Raw genomic sequence first — 14199 nt, 5'->3', positions numbered from 1 at the left:
TTTCCTTCAGCCATCAGTATTAAAAGGTGTTGGTTTTGAGGACAAATGTACTTCATTTTCCACAAAATATCAAAATTGTAATAATAGAAACCATACAGCTGTTTAATTAAAGATACTGTGCTGATGTCTGCCTTGGTTTACCTCTCCTACCATCTAAACCCATTGATGTCAATGAGGTGTTACCTAGAGTGTAAATTGGGGCCAAATTTTGGCTCCTTAGTTGCCTATTGGCAATTTCGTATGAGATGAAAATGCCATTGTTTGTGGAATTGGCAGGAAACAATGAGAGAGATTCCAAAAGTGTTTCATAGGAAAGTTTCATTTACCTGAACTGTGCATAGAGGGAACAGCTGGTGGAGTAGGTTTTGAGAGACAGCGACTCCACAACTGTCATTAGAGACTAGAAAAAAGCCTGGGAAGTTAATGTTTCACTAATGCTCATATGCTGTGCACCGGGGAAACATAATGGGAGGGATCAGAACGTCGAAGCAGGTGGGGAACAGTCAGTGGTAGCATGGTTACTTTGTCAGCCGTACTGCTGGGAGAGAAGGGGCTGGGATCATTGTTGGGCATGGTAGGCTGTGTACCCAGGGCCTTGGATCTGGGGCTTTTGACCTTGATGTTCATCCAGGCCTGGTTGTTTTCACAGAACTTTTCCTATGTATTTTGGTTTTGGAACAGAGCAAGGAGCTCATGAGTGCAGTGAGGAACCATATTGGCTGTCTTTCTAAGACAAACTATTAGGTCAGCTGCATTTTCTTTTTCACCTCCTAGGTGTGTTATCCTGTCAGAGAAAGAAACTAACTTAGTTTGGTGTGACCTGTTTTTGCTCAATCACTAGAAATAATTTTTCAGATTTATTGTCCAAAGTTAATGTGTTTATTTGACCTTTTTCCTCTTAGGTCACTTTACAGCAATGGTTTGGAAGAACACAAAGAAGATGGGAGTTGGAAAAGCCGCAGCAAGTGATGGCTCCACATTTGTGGTGGCCAGATACGACCCACCTGGAAATGTTGTAAATCCAGGTTTCTATGAAGAAAATGTTCTTCCACCAAAGAAATAATAAAAAGACAGTTTTTTTGGTTAATGACAAGTGTACTTGTGGACTGAAGACATCTTTAAAATTAAATAAAATCAAATGATATTCCATGCTTGATACTACCATTCACCTGTCACTACGAGGCAACAAATATGCTACTTGAGTGCATCTGTACAGTACATCTGTACAGCTTCTGAGATATGTTCTTGCTCTGAACTAATTCATTTGAGAAGTACTAAAGCATGGGTATATGCAAACTTCAAGATTTTGATTTTGCCAAACATGTAAAGGGCAAGATTTTATGTGATTTTTAATAGTTTGTGTGAACTGTGTGTGGCTTTTTTTTAAAAGCAAACAAGTTTGTAACTTTGTAACTTTTAAACTAAAAATATCACCTTGTAATTATCTAGCACTATATTCCAGTTTTCCAGTATTTTTAAATGAGATGCCATCTGTATGTTACTGTTTTATGATCCAATCCTGCAGTCTTGAGACACGCAACACTCCCTTAGACTTCAATAGGAAGTTACACACGAGTAAGGGCGGTGGGACCAGACACGTAAATATCTATCAGGAGAAAAATCTTGTTGAATGTTATTGAAACCATACAAACCAATCCGCTCTGTAATTAATGTCTGGCACATTGTCAAAGATGTTTATATTCAATTGGTAGATTTTAAGTATTAGTAGCTAAAGTAGTTTTTGAATGGAATATAAACATCTTTGACAATGTACCAGTACTTATGTTGCCTTATTATAATGTACATCAAATCGGAGATAGATATTAAGTGCACATGTCCTGTTTACTTCATTACAGAAAAACAAAATATCCCCCTTTCTTTAGCTTCTTGCACTCTCTCTCTGACTCATTAAATGTTGCCACAAGTTGCCGTTTTAGACCTAATCTAAGGAACTACTGGTTTACTTGCCATCAAAATGTGCTAATCTCTTAGACATCTGTTGCCTGACATAGGTCCAGAGATTGTGCAGGTGTCTCGTGCTCCCAGTACTTAGTACTGCGGCCCCAGAAGAAGAACTTCAGTGGAGCATCTTGGATTTTGCATTTTTGTTCAATGAGCTAATATTTGCTTCCAAATGAATATCAGGCACATGCCTCATACTAGAAGATCAATAATGTTCCAGAGTCCTATTCTGTTGTCCTTCAGCAAAATCCTATGGAGTTGAATTGGATATAAATGAAGCAAGACTTTGGTCCACATAGTTTACTTTGAGTTTGGACTAGGCAATAAGAATATTTTCCTGTGCAGGATGTATGTGTGAACCAATCCAAGGTTAAATGATCTCTTTAAAAACTGGCTGCAGGCATTTTCCCCCCTGATCAAATATAAAAAGGGGATCAGTGTTATCCCAGCACTAGAGGGCCAGGCGCTGAAACCCTGACTCCTATTGGGTATGCCTGTGCTTCATACGTATTCCTTTTGACTTTAGTGGGATTCGGCAGGTCAGAATCTGGCCCACAGAGAGTCCCAGTATGGAAAGGCTTTTTGTTTACACAATTTTGATATATTGCAATGTTATGGCTTAGTTATATGTCACTGTGGTAGTGTGTTAGATTCCTTTTGCTGTAACTCAAGAATTTAACACAAAAAAATGAAAATCTGAAAATGAAAATAAATATTTTTCTTATGAATTATTTCTAGTTAATTGTAGACTAATTTGAGTCGCTTACCTTAGTCTATATTAACTAATCCAGACACTTTATTTTCAGAATGAATTATATAGTTATAACTTACAATGTAGTGCACAGGAGTGGTGATTGTTTTGATCCAGTAAAGAAAAGAGTAGGGCGGGAACCCCCAACAAGTTGTAAATGATACAGCAGATCATAAATATCACATACCTCCTGCATGAGATCTGAATTAACACTTGCTACCAGATGGGCGCAAGGTTGCACACATCTTAGAAGCAAGAGTTACAATGTTGTTTTCATCTTTTTATTTGTTTATTTTAATTTCACACATGCTCAGTAGAAGATTCTCACTTCAGCCCTGGTCCGGGCAAACTGTTACATAGGGCACTTAAGTGTTTGCAAGTTTGGGGACTTTGTGCCCAAGAACTCAGTCTGAGAAATGCTGGAACCGAGCAACTCCAGACAGGCTACTACCATCCGTGCAACATAAAATTCTTCCATTTTCACCTCTGGAGAGGATAGTAACAAAATGTTAGACAAAACTGATAATTTGCAACACCAACTTTATTACCTTATTTGAATAAATATATGCTTGTTATACTTGCTAACAGCCCTGAAACTGGCTGTATTGTCTCTTGAACAAGGAACTAGACCCGGGAAAACTTGGACACCTATAGATCTGTTAGTGTGACTCGTTAGTAAAAGAATTGGCTAGTGAACTTTCTCTGCCTGTTAACAATTTCCTAAGTATTGTGGAGAACCAGGGGGATAGGGACAAGGATAAAGGAGAAAATCAAAACCTAGCAACAATCTTAAAATTTTTTAGTGATAAGTAGTTGTTCTCCAAATGGTTCATAAGCTGTTTAGAAATGCTGTCTGTGGCAGCTTAGATGTGCAAAACAGAATAAAAATTGAAAAAAGACATCCAGACACAAACAACTTTACAGCACAGTCACAATAAGTCAGTTCTATGTTTACAAAGCAAGTTCTTAAACATGGCTAGCAGTCAAGAAATGCCAGTTTAGTTCTCAGTGCCCCACACATAAGACATGGAATGTTGATACACAGAGTGTGTGCATAATGTGTTCAGTCCACACCCTAAATCTTGGTCCAGGTTTGATTCCATGTTCATTGGGAGTGGTAGTATCATTGATGGGGGCCTCCCAAAGAGAATTGGAGCTTTGTGTAGTTCCATGATCGAGCCCAGCTAGTCAGAGCCTATAGAGAATAACCTCCAAATGATCATGTTTATCAGTGCAGCTCAACTTATGTAAGGAAACCATTCCCACCTTCTCTTAGCGGGATATGGATCTGACTGGGGGATTGGGAGCATGGTAACAGTAGTTACAGGCTGTACTAATGTAGAGTTGTGTTTACAATGCTTCCTCCTTTGGGGCTATACCTCTAGCAAGTGTCCTAGGAACAGACCTGATCTAATGCCGCTGAAGTCAATGGAAAGATTCCCATTGACTTTGCTGGGCTCAGGATCAAACCCTAAGTTTTCTCTATGCAGTCACAGGTGGGATGCTAACTAGACCTGGCCTCCATCTCCAATCAACCAGGCTACATAGTAAAAAAAAATGTACAGGATGGATAAATGTTCTCCCACTCCTGATCACAAAGTATGTTGGAGCGGAATCCTGCCTCTAACCTTCTTTTTATTTTGGTAGCCTCCCCACTTCGCCTTCCACGGGTGTAGAGACAACTGTAGGCTTTAGCCTCTCCCTGCCCAGAAATTCAGGGATTGCATTAATAAATAAAGGAAACACTGAGTTTAGCACAGAACATTGTTTATCCCAGTTTACTAGAAGTGGACATATTTAGTCATGATACAATACTACTAATTATAGCATTACTTTTTAAAACTTAAGAAAATGAATGACTTACAAATTTGAAAAAGTTCCAAACAATGCTCTTCCCCCTGGGTTTGTGAAATGAATTCTTCTGCAACATCTATAAGCTGTACATTTGCACTTTTGTCCTTATGTACATGTAAAGTCATACACCTGTTGAGCTATGATTGCCACATTGTAATTAGGAACCATTTTTTAATACGATGTAGAGCACTGAAACTGTGCTCACTTACAGCACTGGTTGCCAATTCATCAAAATCATTTTTATCAACTTCACCACCTTGGAAATCTGCCAGCACCCAGTTTGGCTGAGCAAATACATTACAATTTTAACCAATGTCGCTTAAGTGACTTGCCACAAGATGTCAGAACACATTAGTATTAGAGCTCAGAGTAGCAGCCTTGTTAGTCTGTAGCAGCAAAAACAACGAGGAGTCCTTGTGGCACCTTAGAGACTAACAAATTTATTTAGGCATAAGCTTTCATGTGCTAAAACCCACTTCATCAGATGCATGGAGTGGAAAATACAGTAGGTTGCTCCTCTGCTCTAGGAAGATTCCCATAGGAAAAGCAGCTGTGGTGGGGGCAATACAAGCACTACCCCTCAGCCCTGGAATAGCAGGCAACCAGGACTTTGGGAGCCAAGGGATTGGTGTGTCTTGCTGGAGGGAGCAGAAAGGGCATTGGAGAAATTGTACAAAAGTCAGTGTCACAGCCAGGTCAGAGGCAGCCAGACCTAATGGTCAGAGCCAGAGTCCACACTCACAAGACAGGAGTTGAGTGTCAGCTGGGTCAGGATACTGGAAGGTCCGAAGTAAAAGACAAACTTGTGATCAGAACCACAAATCGGATGCCACGAGTCGCACCGAGTCTGGATGCCAGGAAATCAAGCCGGGGGAGCGGGAGCAGTACTCTCTCTCCGCTCAAACTTTCTGCAGTAAACAGTCTCCAGGATCCTGGACACATCCTCTGAGAATAAAATGAAGATGTCATGATGAGAACTAGGTCTCTGTACCAGGGCTGGGATTGAAGGATAGGGAAAGTTCCCAGCGAGGCTATGTAGCAGGAGTCCCCTCTTTGTCGCAAAAGCCTCCAGTACCCAGAAGAGTGAACAGTTCTTACCTCCAGAAGATGCATAGGAACTTCCATCTGAGCCTCAATGAGACCCATGTTGCTTGGTTTGACAGGATGAGATCACCTGCCCCCACTGTTCCCTGAGCTGGGCTGGCTGCAAGATACATCTGTGCGAGTGGCTGGGACAGAGCCTGGAAGGCAAATGTGACAATTAGGGTCCAGGCACCCCAGCGGGAGAACAGAGGGTCTGAAACCAAAAGACTAAGCAATTAAATCAACTGATTCAATAGAAAATTATTGTACCATCCAGGGACATCAAGTAAGGTCTGTTGGGAATGCTGAGAACACACTGGTCAAGAATATCCTTGTGTGACATAGGTCCGGGTGGGGTATAATGAGTTGTGTATGTGTGCTGGAAATAGGTTCTTAAAATATGATTTGGGATCAGACTTGATAAACAAGTTTGGCTTAGAGACAGGAATGTGGATTTATCTGTCTGGGTCAAGCTTTGTAAGCCATAGGCAATGAACGTGCATTGACATTGAAGGTAAACAAAGCAGTCCAGTTAAGAAGTGGCCGCTTGGGGAACACACCGGGGGACCGAGTCTGCATCCCAGGAAGCTTTCCTGACTCTAGCACCACAGACAATGGACTTTGAGTAATAGAAGGGGAGCAAAAGACATTTGAATTCTCCATCACATAGGGAAGGGAGGGAAAAGCACCCGGAGGGCTGGAGATGCTGGTAACTTGATGTTAGTCTGGAAATTGCTCTGGCAAAGATTGTGACTTGCTAAGAATTAGTTTTAGTCACCACAAAGCGTGTTTTGTTTTGTTTGTAACCAAACTTATCTCCTTCTCTTGCTTAGTATCACTCAAATCTGTTCTTTGTTACTACGCTTCCCAAAGCACCTCAGTGCTGTGTGTTCAAGTGAAGTGAGAGTCTCCAGCCTACCTAACAGGCTGAGGTGTGCCCTGTTTCTTTCGAGGCAGCAAACCTAATAATTTCTGTGAGTGTCCAGTAAGTTCATCTCTAATCCCCTCCCAGCCCCACAGCTTCCTCCCCACCCCAGCCTGAGCAGCCCCTCCCGTCTCCCTATTCTCCCCACCACTCTCCAATATCAGGTTGTTTCCATAATGGAAGCAGGCTTGTACCAGAGTTCACTCACTGCTAGGGCTGGCCTGGTGTCACAGCTGTCTTGCTGGGCTAGCACCGCCGCCCATAGTCGCTCTGGCAGTTTGTTGGCTGGGAACTCAGCCCTCCAGCCAGGTGACCGTCCTTTAGTCCGCTCCTTCCTGGGTCACGCTCATCCCAAACTAAAAGTCCAAAAATGTCTTTAACAGAAACAAGGCCTTCCGCCCTCTTGGGGGCACTTCCTCAGCCTGGCTTTGGCTTGGCCTGCCCTTGCTGGGCTTGGAAGCCCTTTCCATGATCTTGTATGGTACATCGTCTTCCTTGGGGATGGTGGGAGAACCCATTCCTGCCCTGGACTCTAGGTTCTGGCCCAAAGCCCTGTACTGAACTGCTAGGCCTGCTCCTTTACTTTTCCTGCAGTTTTCCCTGGTTTCCCCTCAGGTGGGGCTCACTTTGTAATCAATTGGGCCTAACTCCAGGCTTTACAGCCAACAGACCAAGCCATCCTGTTATATACCCTCCTTAAAATCCAGCCCAAACCAAGGGCAAGTTCTACTCTTGTCCAAGCTTCATCCCTTGCCATCTCATCGCTGTCACCAGCTGCGCGCTTGTACAGCCTGGGCACTCGGCATCTCCAGCTCCCCTGCCAGCTCGCTCACCAGAATTAAGAGGCAATCCTCCTCTTCTGCAGTATCCCAATGCTCTTCCTGCAGCCACTCATTCTCATTAACAGCTGCTTGGAGAGCCTTGTTCTGAAGCCACTAGCTTCTCCTATAGCCTTTTTGCTACTGCCGCTGTATCCCCCAAAACCTTTTCTGTCAGGGTCTAAGAATCCATCATGGACTGTTCCACCGTTGTGTTTGTCCCCACTTCAGTCTGCTTCATCTCTGTGCCAACCATTTCATCCTTCACCTCCTTGCAGAACCCGACAAGGTGTGTTGGTGGAGGGTCTGCAAAGTCCACGGCCATCCCCACCACCTCCACGTTGCCTACCTCACGTGAGTTTGTGCCAGAGGACACCTTCTCCTTTCTTTCTACCTTCTTGGGGCCCTGGCCCCTCCTTTTGCCACTCAGCAATTTCCTAAGCAGGCCTGTCTTTTGATATGGCCTGTTCTCTGCACCCAAAACAAAGAACTCTTGTCCCCATCTTGGCATTAGGCCACGCGTATTCACTTTCTCATGCCCTGCTCTCCTGGGCTAACCTTCTCAGCACAGCCCAGGCATGCTCTCCGCATCTGCTCTTTTTCTCCAGACATAGAATCACAGCCCTCTTGCTGGGCTAGCGTCCCCCATCAATGGTTGCTCCAGCACCATGGCAGTTTCTCTGCCTAGTAACTCAGCCTCTGGGCTGGTCACCACCTTTAGTCCACCCTTACTGGGCCCAGCTTGTCTCATACTAAAAGTCCAAAGAGGTCTTTCCACAGAAAAAAGTCCTTCTGTCATTGCTGGGGCTCTTGCTCAGCCTGCAGCCCCCTTGCTGGGCTTGGAACCCTCTCCGGGTGTGTGTATGCCCCCTTCTTTGGGCCAGTAGGGGAACCCAGCCCCACCCAGACACTGGTAGCAGCCCAGGTCCTGTATCCAACAGCTTGGTCTGCTCCTTTCTCTTTGCTGCAGTTTCCCCTGGGCACTTCCTACCTCTCTTCTCAAGTTCCCCTCTAGGCTTTCCTTGATGCTCTGAACTTCCTACCTCGTTCTCATTCCTGTTGAGATCCCAGCTGGGCCCTATCACCACTGAAGTCTGGCTCTTTAGTGGGAGGTACATGGTGCCTCTCAGTTAGGGCTCAGTCGGTAATCAGCTTGGCTTGGCCCCAGGCTGTGCAGCCCAGGTGAAAGCACCCTGGTACAGGCCTGCTCTGCCCACTCCTACTGTTACTGGGCTGGGGTCCTTGCTTCTCATTTCAGACCTGGTTTCCAGAGGGGCTGAGTACACACAGGCCCCACTGCTTGGAACTGGAGTTTGCTTGTTCTGGTGACTCTGACATTCAGGCCCCTCATCATTCAGAGGCTGACAGGTGTGGTGAGGGGGCTGGAGAAACCCCACTGCTGAGTGGAAGGAGGTCAAAGAGTCGGGACTCTGGGAGCTGAAGGGTTTGTTTGTTCTACTGCAGGGAGTGGAGTTGGGGAGCAGAGATGCCATGTGAACAAGACTGCAGGATGCTCTTTTCATGCCTGAGGGGCTGGACACTCCTGCCAGAAACATTCTCGGGAGTCCAGGTTCGAGGACATCTCTGGGGAGCTTCTTTCTAGGAGCAAAACAAAGGTGGCACATTGATGAAGATGTCTCTGACCCAGGGCTGGGATCCAGGGACAGGGAAAGCTCCCAGCCAGGCTATGTATCAGGGATCCCATTTCTCCCCCAAGAGACCCCCATGCCCCGAGCTGCTGGTGCTGGGACAGGGATCTTCCACCTCCTGCCCTGGGGAGCTGGAAGATCCTCGGTGACCGGGCAGGGCGACGCCTTCTGCTGGGAATCAGGGCTGGGCTCCTGGTGCCGGTGCTGCCCACACAACAAGCCCCAGAATCACCCTGCCCGGCTCCCCTTCTGGGCTGGGTCCTGCCTGCCCAACTGCATCCTGGGCCAGCTCTATTGGGGCCTGGCCGCTGCCTCTCCCACCTCGGCGCCTGCTCTGGGAGCTGGTTTCCTCTGACAGAAGGCTGAGCACTTCTACCTCCTGACCTGGCTGAGAGCTGCTTCCCCGCCAGTGGAGACGGAGAGGCCGTTCTGCCTCTGAGGAAGGTGGCAGCTGCTTTCCTCAGGCTCTGGGGCCACCTGCAGAGCCTTCTTCCTGAACATCCTCAGGAGCCTGGACATCCTGGAACTGAGCAAGGAGCAGGCGTGAGTCTGGGGTCAAGGCAGCCTCTCACTAATGGGCCTTTTTGGTCCCTCCCCATCCCTGCCCCAGCCCGAGCAGCTCCTCCTCCCCGCACAGGGGTGCAGGGAGTGCAAGCTACACACACGGGAAGGAGTTCATTTCATGATCTGCTCCCAATGTTCCCCTTCGTCATTCCTGGTGCTGCAATAACTGGGGAGTCTCATCCTTTTCGAGCACTGGGGTCAGTCACAAAGACCATTGGTTACTTTGCACAAGCAGCCCCCTCCTGTCATCCCAGGCCAGACTCCCCCCTCCCAGGCTAGAGAAGGAACAGAACCCAGGGGTCCTGACTTCTTCTGGGAAACCATTCGCCACATCAAAGTCCCTAGGCATAGCAAGCCCAGGGCCCCCTCCTTTCCCATTGATTTCCATGCTCAGCAGCTCACAGGACTCTCAGCCTGGGGAACAGTTTCCCACAAGGGAAGGGCTGGGAGCCCCATTTCTGGGACATTTTCAAACACTGGAGCCGGCTCTGGAGAAGCCTCTGCCAGGTCTGAGAGCAAGGGGCTCCTGGGGAAAGTTTGCAAATCAAATCTCCTTTGAGAAAGATTCTTTCCCCCTGTTTCTGCCTCTCTCCAGGCAGATAGAGGATGCCACAGAGGAACCCTAATGCCACTCACTTGCTCTAGGTGATGAAGTGATGGATGGCAGATGTTCATCCTCCTCCTCACTCCCGAAGCCCAGGCTGGAGAAGGTCGTGACCTGAGGAGTTACCCTGCCCAGCCAGCAGGCAGGGTGATGACACTGAGCGATTGACTGGCTGTGAAAACAAGAGTCTGTCTTATTGCCAAGGGACGGAGAAACTTAGCCAGCAGCGGTGGGTGCAGAACACTGCCCTAGTGCGGGGGTAACAGCGCCTCTCAGCTCCTGACATCCCGGCACTTTACATACCTTCATGAAGCCTCCCAACCCCCCTGGGCTGTAGGAACAGGACCCCAACCCTACTGATGAGAAGCAGGCCTGGGGAGGGGAATCTACTGCCTCAGGGTCACACCAAGTGTCAGAGCAATGGAGGGGACCCAGCAGTCCTTATTTCCAGGCCCCTTCACTACCCACTGCTGCACACTCCCTCCCACAGCTGCAATTACAACCAGGTCCTCATGGCCAGTCCCCCTGCCTTTGAGAGGGAGTGTGCTCTGCTGTAGTGACTGGACCAGGGCATTGGTAGGCAGGACTCCTGGGTTCCATTGCTGGTTTTCCTATTGACCTGTGGGACTTTGGGCAAGTTGCTCTCCCCTCTATGGCACAGTGAGACTCACATCCCTGAATGGGGTTTAAAAAAGACAATGGTTAAAATTTAGCCCCGAACATTTCTTCTATCCACAGACCAGCCATTTTAGCAATGTTTAGAATTCCTTGGCCCTCAACACCTGGAAACACCCCTTTCTCCTTCGCAGAGGGCTTTAACGCCCCGTCTCACCCAGGCTCACTGCTGCCTGGAGTTAGAGAATTGTCCCTATTCCCATGGGACAGATGGGCATCCTGAGGTACAGAGAAGGGAAGCAACCTAACGAGCCACACAGCCAGTCGGTGGCAGAGCCCGACAACAGTCCTGACTCCAGATCTAACTAACAGACAAGAAGCCCCCAGAGGCAGGGATAGAGCCCAGGAATCCAGATGGTGGGAATATTCTCATTGAAATGGTTTTCTGTCAGGAAATCCCATTCAGACTAAACCATTTTTTTCTTGAAAATGTAACAAGTTGGATGGAAATTCTTTGCAAAAATATTTGTAAGTGTGTTAAATGGTCTCATTGCACATGAAGAGGAGACACTTTGATTTAGAAAATTAGATGAGATGCTTCAATGTGAGCTAAGTAGTTGCTGCTCTTAACAATTTCAAAATAATAAAATACAAATAAAATAGAACCTTTCAGCTATTATATTACGTCATAATATGTGACTCAATGTGATAGAACACATCATATTATGCACTGCTCCTAGTGACACTCTCCAGTGGATCACCATCCTCCACCCACCATGATGTAGGTAGGAGAGGATTGTTATCTCTACTTGACAGAGGGAGAAAAGAAACTAAGGCTGAGAAAGGCAAAGTGACTTGTCTTAGGTCACACAGCGTGTGAGTGGCAGAGTTGGGAATACGACCTAGGAATCCAAACTAACCGTCACATCTTGAATTTCATACATTGAATGATCAGAAGAAAGTGCTCTCAAATGAGCTCCAGACCAACAACAGTTCATAGTAATTATTCAGCAAATATTTTAGGAGAACTGGAATGATAGAGAGAATCATGAACTGCTCACAGACAATTAATTCAGAGAAGCAGCAAAATTACTCAAACAGCTCATTGGTTATGACTTATTTGCTTGGTCTTAAAAGAGAACAGCAAGGACCTGAATCTCCTCCCTGTCAATAGCCCCCTGCTCCTCCAATCAGGGTAGAGACTGAGGGGTGGGAGGCTGAGTGTTCTCACCAAAGAGCCCAAAGGATGGCCCAGGTCACCACTGGAGGGGTTCACTGTAGATGTAAATATTCCAGCCCCACATTTGTGGGTGGGCCTCCCAAATGGGAGCTGCAGTGAACTTCCCCAGGCCCCCAGCCCCTGATGGTGGACCAGGAGCAGGGAAAAGGACAAAAGAAGCAAGAGAAAGGAGGGAGGGATGGAGGAAAAGTAAAACCAAAAAGGACAAACCCCAACGTCCCCAGTGATTCTAAGGGACAAAGTCCTCGGTGGGGAATAAAATTCTGCCACCTTAAGCTAGTGTTTTCCATGCCTAGAATTCAGCTGGCACCAGAGGGATGAGACTGAACAGGTTCCAAACCTCTCAGAGGCTCTTACCTTCTAAACAGCGATGTCTCTTTTCTAGTAAAATCAGTAAAAGGAAAGGAGAAAACTCCAAAGAGGTTCCTCCTCGCGCTCACGTATGTGAACCAGAATTCTCTCTCAGTCCTCAAGGAGAGACCTCGAGAAGTAGACTTGCTGAGGCAAAGCCACAGGGGTCTCCGAGGTTTCCCTGGCCCTGCACCCCGGTCCTGCCTGGCTGATGTCAGCATCTCTCTGTGAGGTCACCACCTCCCCATCACCTTTGACCAATAGGCTGACGTCCTGCCAATGGCCCTTGTGATGTCACTGCCACACCCACCTCTCCCCTGCAGGGCTGATGTCCCATCCCGGCCAGCCCCTTTGGATGTTTGAGCTACTCCCTGTGGATCACCCCACTCAATGACTGTTGATTCTGGGTATCTATCAGGCTATACATTAAAACATTAGAGGCTGCTTCCCATGCTACACTCAGTTTTTCATAAATTAGTAGACTTTCGAGCCAGAAGGGACCATTAGAGCATCTAATCTGACCCTCTGCATACCACAGGCCTCCTGTATGGCACAGTAGCTAGTTTTTGACCAAACACATTTCAGAAAGGCATCTAGTCTTCATTAAAAGACCTCAAGAGATGGAGAATTCACTACTTCCCTTGGGAGTTTGTTCCTGTGGTGAATCATCCTTGCTGAATATTTGTGCCTTATTTCTAATATGAATTGGTCTCTTTTCAGTTTCCAGACACTGGGTCTTGTTATGCCTTTCTCTGATAGATTAAAGAGCCCTTTAATACCTGATATTTTCTCTCCATTAAGGCACTTCAACACTTCAATGAAGTCATCCTTCAATTTTCTTTTCATAAGCTAAACAGGTTGAGCTCTTTCTATAGCTCACTACAAGGCATTTTTCTCCAGCCCTCAAAACATTTAGTGGCTCTTTGCTGCCCCGTTTCCAATTTCTCAACATCTTTTTCAAATGAGGACACCAAAACCGGATGCCGTATTCCAATATCAGTCTCATTGATACTGTGTCACCTCTCTATCGTACTCACGGCTCTGCTCATACGTCTAATGATGGCTTTAGCCCTGTTCATCGCAGCATCACACTGGGAGCTCATGTTGAACAGTTTGCCCAGTACAGCCCCTAAATCTTTTTCAGAGTCACTGCTTTCCTGGATACACTTCCCCGTTCTGTAGGTGTGGCCGGCATGCCTTGCTGCTAGGTATAGGACCTTGCATTTGGCTCTGTTCAAACTTGTTTTGTTTGAATGGGATCTGGATTGCTCTCTATCACTGCCTTGTCCTTATCATTAATTACCACTCCGCTAGTCACCCACTAATCTTATCAGCAGTGATTTTATATTGGCTTCCAGTTCATTGATAACAATTATTTTCAAGAATTAGTCCTTGACAGCCTCTTCAGATCCCTAGTGCCCAGTACCTGCTCCCCACAGCACAGTGGGAAAAGGCCATCAGCCCAGCTGTTCCATAGGGGCTAAGCACAGAACAAACACATGCTTAGGAATTGTGTTGTCGATAGGCTCTGAACAACATGTGGGAGTCAGCAACTTACAAATGGGCTACAGACCTAGAGTATAGACAGGCCCCAACTGTGTCTCAGCCTCACACTCTGTAAAATGGGAATAATAAACAAAACCTTGATTAGCTCCATTTTATAATTGAGGAAACTGAGGCACACAGAGGCAAAGGGATTTGCTCATGTCAAAAAGCCAGGAATAGAAAATGGTAGGTCTGCTGATAGCCAGTCCTGGGCCCTGGCCCTGGTTATCCTGGCCTC

At 46.6% G+C, this 14199-nt stretch overlaps 1 protein-coding gene and 1 long non-coding RNA gene across 2 annotated transcripts in view; one reads left to right on the top strand and one right to left on the bottom strand.

The window, feature by feature from the left end:
* The window catches only part of GLIPR2 (GLI pathogenesis related 2), a 44196-nt gene extending 41503 nt beyond the window's left edge, over nucleotides 1-2693 (top strand). Inside the window, exon 5 of the mRNA XM_045003577.1 lies at nucleotides 903-2693. Coding sequence (XP_044859512.1) covers nucleotides 903-1063 — 161 coding nt within the window. The 3' untranslated portion in view covers nucleotides 1064-2693. The remainder of the gene's footprint in view (nucleotides 1-902) is intronic.
* Nucleotides 2694-5054: 2361 nt separating this feature from the next.
* Nucleotides 5055-12568, bottom strand: LOC123364501. Its single transcript, XR_006577132.1, has 6 exons — nucleotides 12423-12568; nucleotides 10243-10382; nucleotides 9427-9568; nucleotides 6784-8992; nucleotides 5666-5808; nucleotides 5055-5512 (listed from the first exon to the last, which is right to left on the bottom strand). It is a non-coding gene; the product is annotated as an uncharacterized LOC123364501 (long non-coding RNA).
* Between the last annotated feature and the right edge of the window lie 1631 nt (nucleotides 12569-14199).

This window comes from Mauremys mutica, chromosome 2 (genome assembly GCF_020497125.1).
Source record: "Mauremys mutica isolate MM-2020 ecotype Southern chromosome 2, ASM2049712v1, whole genome shotgun sequence".
Taxonomy (NCBI): domain Eukaryota; kingdom Metazoa; phylum Chordata; order Testudines; family Geoemydidae; genus Mauremys; species Mauremys mutica.
Note: the sequence above shows the minus strand (reverse complement) of the source record. Positions and strands in the feature narration are given on the sequence as shown.